Consider the following 7,164-nt stretch of genomic DNA (forward strand, 5'->3'; position numbering starts at 1 on the left):
TGATGGCAGTAATGTGTCATCTAAAGCTCTAAGTGTGTATGTGTTCTGCAGACTATGCCTACAGACATGAGAGCGCTGCAGGACTTTGAGGAGGAAGACAAGCTCCAGATTAAGATGAACGACGTCATCACCATCATAGAGGGAAGGTTTGTTATACACACACACACACACACACACACATACACACACACACACACACACACACGAAGGTAGAAGAATGTCACAGTCCTCCAACTGAATTCTTGTACACGGAGCAGTATTTAAACTAAATTACTGGTTTGAAAGCCGTGTGTGTGTGTGTGTGTGTGTGTGTGTGTGTGTGTGTGTCGGGGAAGAATGAAGCTCATTCCTACATGACAAATGCGTCTTTTGTTGGGGTTGGATTCTTTGCATTGTGGAAAATTACTGTAATTACTGTTCACTTAGTGGCTCATTATAGAAATATTGTAGCTTCTGGTGACTGGACAGACACACATCCGTTTAGTCTTGTGTGTGTGTGTGTAACACTGCCTAAATGAAAACCCACGAGCCAACTAGATATTACTTCATATCCACTGGTAAATGAGTGTATTCATGTGACAGAGACGTTTGTTGTTGTGTGTGTTTTCAGGGCGGAGCACTACTGGTGGCGAGGTCAGAACAGGGGGACGCTGCGCGTCGGGCAGTTTCCACGTCACGTGGTGACATCGGTCGCTGGTCTGTCCGCTCACGACATCAGCCGACCGCTCAAACACTCCTTTATCCACACTGGACACGGAGACACGGACCCTCACAGGAGCTGGGGACACGCAGATCGTATAGACAGGTCAATGAAGTCGCCACTTTAGTTTTATACAGTATAACATATAATACAGTTTAATATAGTATGGGATTATAGAATGAATAAGGTTTTAGTAATATAGTATAACATAATATATAGTGTAGGACAATGATATAGCCTGGAACATAATGTGTAATGTTTGTATTAAAGTACTTAATTCTACTTCTATTCACTGGAGTACAAAGGGCAGTTTCTCTCTCTGAATTGTAGTATATATTTTGATGCCGATACTGAAGTACTTTTAGAGTATTTTTATACTGTGGTATTGCTTCTTTTAAGTTCTTATTCCACTTCCGTCCACTGGAGTGCAGCAGTGCGTCACCTTTCGTTCAGCAGCAGACGTCGTACTCGTTCAGATTTTTCACTCAAATCCAGAGAGAGCTCAAAACTGGTGCAAGAATGTAAACAGAAACATGAACTCCAGTGACGTTTGTTTTCCAATTACAAGTTCTTCATCAACATCAGAATCATTTGGATGGCTATAACACTGCTGTTTATATTTATATATATCTAGAGACAAAGAGAGTCAGATTCATTCTGGATGAGAATCCTTCTTTCTCCAGGTTTTGTAATGACCTCTCGTCTGCTCCCTTTCAGTCTGTATCTGGGGAACCCCATGGACCCTCCTGATGTTCTTGGAATGGATTCAGGCATTGCAAGGCCGACCAAACTTCCCAACCGTGCCAAGAGTAAGTGTTTTTCTTTGTTTGTGTCATGATGATCTGTAGGGAACTCTTCTGTTTGTGAAGCTAAATGTCCAAAACTCTCTTCATCAGAGCAACCTCCTCCTCGTCCACCTCAACCTGCCGTTCTGCTGAAGAGTAAGTTCATCTCCTCTTTTTCCTGTGCTGCCTGTCCTCTGCAGTCCCACCTTTAAACACCTGCTGCTGTTGTTTTCCTGACACTCACGTCCGCGTTTGTCTCCCTAGAGCCGTTCTATGACTCTGTGATGGACGATTACGACGACGACGACGACACCAGCACTTCGTCCGGGCTGAAGAGGCTGGGAGTGTCCCTGGGTCTGAAGCTTCGGCCGTGGGAGGGTTCCGGCGTGCGTGCGGCCAAAAGCGAGGTGTCGCTCATCGACTTCACCGACGACAGCTTCAGCTCGACCACGCCCTCGCCGCTCACCGAGAGGCAGGACGAGGACACGCTGAAGGTACAGTTGGAGAGTGAAAGTAGTCTGACCTGTCACAGAATCACAGAAAACACTTGTCGTTTAAGACTTATGACAATGTAAATGCACGTTCATAGACGTATGCACTCAATTAGACAACGTTGTGCTGCATTAAAAGGCACTAATTGATAGCTGGGACATTTTTTTAACCATTTGAGCTGCCCAGCAACCAAAGGAAAGACTTTTCCTCACAAGATTTCCCAGCTGATCTCGTGATACGAGTTACCTTTTGACCTTTCGGTTCACCCGTCACGTGAGTGTTACAAAAGTCCTGTCAGAGCCCTCAGGCTACCTCACACTGTCACATCACACTGTGTGTGTTCTCAATACGAAGTGGTCTGTAGCGTCAGAGATGTCATGAACAACCTCTCGTCCTTGAAAGTGCCTGAGGCACGTGCATTGTGATGGACGTGCGCTGCATAATTGATCATGTGCACGCTCATGCCTCAGTGGTTTACTTTGGGCGTTCACTATAACTTCTCCTATCTACAGTCGGCTAAGCTGTCGTTAACTTTAGAGTTTGGGTTTGTTGTTTTTTGTCCTCTATGAACGGTCCAGACTGAAATATGTCAAGAACAAATGAAACAGACATTCATATTCCTCAGAGGAAGACTTTGCTCTTGCCTCGGCATCTATCATGTACAAGATAATCGAATCAAACAGTTCCAGTGTTACATCAGACGAAACACTCGAAATCTAAATCTAAACTAATTTATTTAGTTTTTATTTAATCAGATTCAGATCAGAAATTGGGAGCAATGTCATAAAAATGATCTCTGTGTTACATCTGGATGAAGATCTGTTCCACTGGCTTCTGTAACTCAGTCATTCAACATTTCAACACAAGCGAAGCATGTTCTTGACAAACAACATGCACAGTATTCGAAAATGAAACATGTGACGTTAACAAAGTTCGGTTATGTGGTTATGTGGTTATGTGGTTATGTGGTCACTGCTGGCTGTCCAACAAACTGCCCCTTTGGGATAATTAATACATCCTTGATCCTTGAGCACATCAAAAACTACAGCTCCCATAAATCTTCTGTCATCGTGACTGTCGTCTGTAACCATGAAAGCCATTAATTTTCAGCCTCTTTGTGCTTTTACAGACATGTCTGAACTAAATCTGACCCCTCGATACGCCCATGCACTCACCTCTTCACTGTCGATGTCAAGTGCTTTTGGGAAATGGTGTTCCTTTAAAAACATAATCTTTCAAAAAGACTGTTTCATCCTCAGGACACTCCATCCATCCTGGACTGGCCTCTCCCTCAGCCGTCTTACGACGAGGTTACCGCGGAGCTCGACGACCAATCGGAGGACCAGGAGGTGCGGTCTATCAACAAGGGATTCGCTGAAGAGACCGCGGTCACGCCCAGCGGCTCTATGGCAGGCAGGAGCGAGTCGCAGTCAGCTGACCTCTTCCAAGAACTACAGCGAGAGGTGAAGAGAGTTTCAGTTTAGAGATGAGTGGACATGTTTAACACACACACACACATATCTATGCTGATATTTGTCTGTCTTTGTGGGTGTAGGTGATGGTGAAGCTCCAGGTTCCCATGGCAACAGGCCGCTCTCTCCCATCCTCACCCCTGCCCATGCCTCTAGCTCCTCTGGGTCCACACCGCCAGATCTACTTGCCTCCTCCCTCCCCCTCCTCCACCTCCGCCGCTTCCTTCTCCTCCTGCTTCGAGGACCGGCCGGTGCTGCCTCCCCGCAGCCCCGTCCCACCGATGCGTCCCTCCAAACACAACCTCTCCTCCCGCCCCGCCCACCCGCAGGCGCGCTCCAGCTCCATCTCCCTGGGCGACCAGGAAGACACACCTCCTCAGATCCCACCCAGAGACCACGCCTTCTCCCAACCGGGCTCCCGCTCCTCCTCCCCCCTCCCGCTGGTACCTCCGCTCTCCTCCTCCCCCGTGGCCTTGCCTCCTCCTCCGCTCTCCGTGTCCCCACGCCGGGCGTCCGGACTCCTGGGTCCACTCCTGTCGTCCAACTCGTCCACCTCCTCACTGCCTCAAGTCACCTCAAATTCCACACGTGGTTCCTCCTACTCATCCAGCTCCTTACTGGAGCCTCTCACCTTTCGTGAGGGGCGTGGACTTTCCTCACTGATCGACAGCTCTCAGAGCTCTGCTCCCGCCCCGCTGCCAGATCGGCCAGCTTTTCTGGAAAGGTTTGTGTCGAACGGTCTTACCTCAATCACTCCCGCTACAAAGTTTAGTATGACCGTGACCTTACATGTGCTGTTTTCTAATCAGATACGGAGCAGCCAATATGGCAGCAGTCAAACCCATGATGCAGAAGCCCGGCGGAGCCAAACCCAACTCGTCCTACAACAACAACAACGGGCGAACTGCAGCTCCCAGCATGCAACAAGAGCAGAGCATCACACAGGTAAACAAGAGGGAAGTTTATTAAAAATGCAAACAGCGCTCAGGCCCGGTCATGTTTCTTTTAACTTTTACCCTCCATGGTGTGATTGACAGGTCCAGGGAGCAGTACACGGTGTCACCCTGGAGGAGTGTCAGGCAGCTCTGCAGAGTCACAGCTGGAGCATCCCTCAGGCCATAAATCATTTGAAGGTACACAGATTTGTCTACATTCTTGTTCATTTTTATGTTTCTATTAAACTCCAGCGGTGGTGCCCTTGAATAGATGTTACCAGGTAACTTAAAGTAAATAAATTCTGCATAAGGGAAACTGATCACCATGAATAAAACTTTACACACAGCACCTGGGTGAAATACATAACACTCAATTTTAAGCAAGAATTAATTGGCAATGGTAGAAAAGTAGATGATGCCATTGCTCAACAATAAAATGGAGTGAATGACAAGAAAAAAAAACAGGGTGAGTGAGGCAAGGCAGACAAAAACATTATGCAATCCAGGCAGAGCACTTATGTCAGTGTTTTAAATATTTATTGCAGCAATATGCATTTGGCTTAAGTGGTGATCTGTCCACACACCCTTGTGGCAAAGACAACATTAATGGATGTTGCATGTGTAAAACTGCATGTTAAAGTAAATTATATCATCTAAAATACTGTTTAAAAAATATTTATACAAAATGCCACTTCTCAGCGTCTGTTGTATTGTAGGTGGAGCAGTTGTTTCGCCTGGGCCTGCGGTCGAGAGCCGAGTGTGAAGAGCTTCTGCAGCGCTGCCAGTGGAACCTGGAAGAGTCCAGCACGCTCATGCTGGACACGTACGGACCACATCGAAACTTGTAAGTAAGAACTAATCTGGTAAGACTCTCAACCACATATGGAGTGACGATGTTACTCCATCTTCTCTTCTTTCCTCGCCTGCCTCTCGGCCTGCTGCTGTTAAGACACCCAGTATCAGTGACCACATGCTGCCAGAGCCTCTAAAATGTTTGGCACCAGCGACTAGAAAAAGTGGAACTTGTTAAAATCATCAAAAGTCATTTTCTCCTTTTTTATGTAATCAAGTGTGGTGTTCCTCAGGGCTCAACCCTGGGACCTCTTTTATTTTATTTTAATGTTTTTCCAAGGTCTGTTATGCAAGTGACACTCAATGGTTCTTCACTATTGCTTTTTATTTTTGACTTTGTTTAGCTTGATGTCTGGTTTTATGCATCCATAGTTACAGATAAATTATCATTATCATCGTGAAACCTTGAAACTAATCGCACCATCAAAATCTATAATCGTTGCTTAGTCTCTAACAACACTTCTAGTGTTTTGCAGGTATTGTAAAGTCATTTAACTGGAGCTTTCTTGCTAAAAACAGCTGCCTGCTGTGATTGGAAACAAATTTGCACACCCTTCCCTGGCACCATGTTACATTATTCAAGATAATTTCTTGTATAGTTTAGTTGGCACTATTACTGTTAACTTAATTTCTGTTTAACAAACTTCCTTTCTTTTAGTAAGTCCAACAGGTGTACTTTCCTTGTGCCAGAGGTGTGCAAATTTGTTTCCAACACAGCAGGCAGCTGTTAGCAAGAAAACTCCAGTTAAATGACTTTACAATACCTGCGAAACACTAGAAGTGTTGTTAGAGACTAAGCAACGATTATAGATTTTGAGGGTGATTAGTTTCAAGGTTTCACGATGATAATAATCAATTATCTGTAACTATGGATGCATAAAACCAGAAGTCAAGCTAAACAAGTCAAAAATAAAAAGCAATAGTGAAGAAACATTGAGTTCACTTGCATAACAGACCTTGGAAAAACATTAAAATAAAATAAAGAGGCCCCAGTTGATCCCTGAGGAACACCACGCTCGTTTTGATTACATAAAAAAGGGGCAAGTGACTTTAGAAATGTATTTTAACACTTTTCTAGTCGCTGGTGCCAACACTTTTAGAGTCTCTGGCAGCATGTGGTCAATCATACTGGGTGGTTAACAGCACCAGGCCGAAGGAGGCAGGCGAGGAAAGAAGAGAGGATGGAGTACATTGTCACACATTGTCACACATCTTGTCATTGTGGTTAAGAGTTGTTGGTTACAGATTAGTTGTACTTACAGTTTTCGTGTGTGGTCCGTACGTCCAGCATGAGCGTGCTGGACTCTTCCAGGTTCCACTGGAGCGCTGCAGAAGCTCTTCACACTCGGCTCTCGACCGCAGGCCCAGACGAAACAACTGCTCCACCTACAATACAACAGAGCTGAGAAGTGGCATTTAGGCACTAAGTGTCAATAGTTCTCTATATGTATTTTTTATTACAGTATTTTAGATGATATAATTCACTTAACATGCAGTTTTCACAGCACATCCATAATGTTCTTTGTCACAAGGGTTTGTGGACAGATCACCACTTAAGCCAAATGCATATTGCTGCAATAAATATTTAAAACACTGACATAAGTGCTCTGCCTGGATGCATAATGTTTTTGTCTGCCTTGCCTCACTCACCCTTTTTTTTTTTCTTCTTGTCATTCACTCCATTTTATTGTTGAGCAATGCATATCTACTTTTCTACCATTGCCAATTAATTCTTGCTTAAAACTGCGTGTTATGTATTCACCCAGGTGCTTGTGTTAAAGTTTTATTCATGGTGATCAGTTTCCCTATGCAGAATTTATTACTTTAAGTTACCTGGTAACATCTATTCAAGGGCACCACCGCGGAGTTTAATAGAACATAAAAATGAACCAGAATGTAGACAAATCTGTGTACCTTCAAATATTTAT

The 7,164-nt window shown here is 44.7% G+C and overlaps 1 protein-coding gene across 2 annotated transcripts in view; it reads left to right on the plus strand.

The window, feature by feature from the left end:
- Positions 1–7,164, plus strand: part of tnk2a (tyrosine kinase, non-receptor, 2a) — a 48,145-nt gene that overhangs the window by 6,538 nt on the left and 34,443 nt on the right. Inside the window, exons 10-19 of one of the 2 annotated variants that reach the window (XM_019266955.2) lie at positions 52–146; positions 611–805; positions 1,418–1,509; positions 1,597–1,641; positions 1,750–1,979; positions 3,237–3,440; positions 3,533–4,173; positions 4,259–4,394; positions 4,487–4,582; positions 5,084–5,228. In XM_019266955.2, coding sequence (XP_019122500.1) covers positions 52–146; positions 611–805; positions 1,418–1,509; positions 1,597–1,641; positions 1,750–1,979; positions 3,237–3,440; positions 3,533–4,173; positions 4,259–4,394; positions 4,487–4,582; positions 5,084–5,228 — 1,879 coding nt within the window. The remainder of the gene's footprint in view (positions 1–51; positions 147–610; positions 806–1,417; positions 1,510–1,596; positions 1,642–1,749; positions 1,980–3,236; positions 3,441–3,532; positions 4,174–4,258; positions 4,395–4,486; positions 4,583–5,083; positions 5,229–7,164) is intronic. The other variant, XM_019266956.2, reaches the window with a different exon arrangement.

Source organism: Larimichthys crocea, chromosome XXIII (assembly GCF_000972845.2).
Source record: "Larimichthys crocea isolate SSNF chromosome XXIII, L_crocea_2.0, whole genome shotgun sequence".
Classification (NCBI taxonomy): domain Eukaryota; kingdom Metazoa; phylum Chordata; class Actinopteri; family Sciaenidae; genus Larimichthys; species Larimichthys crocea.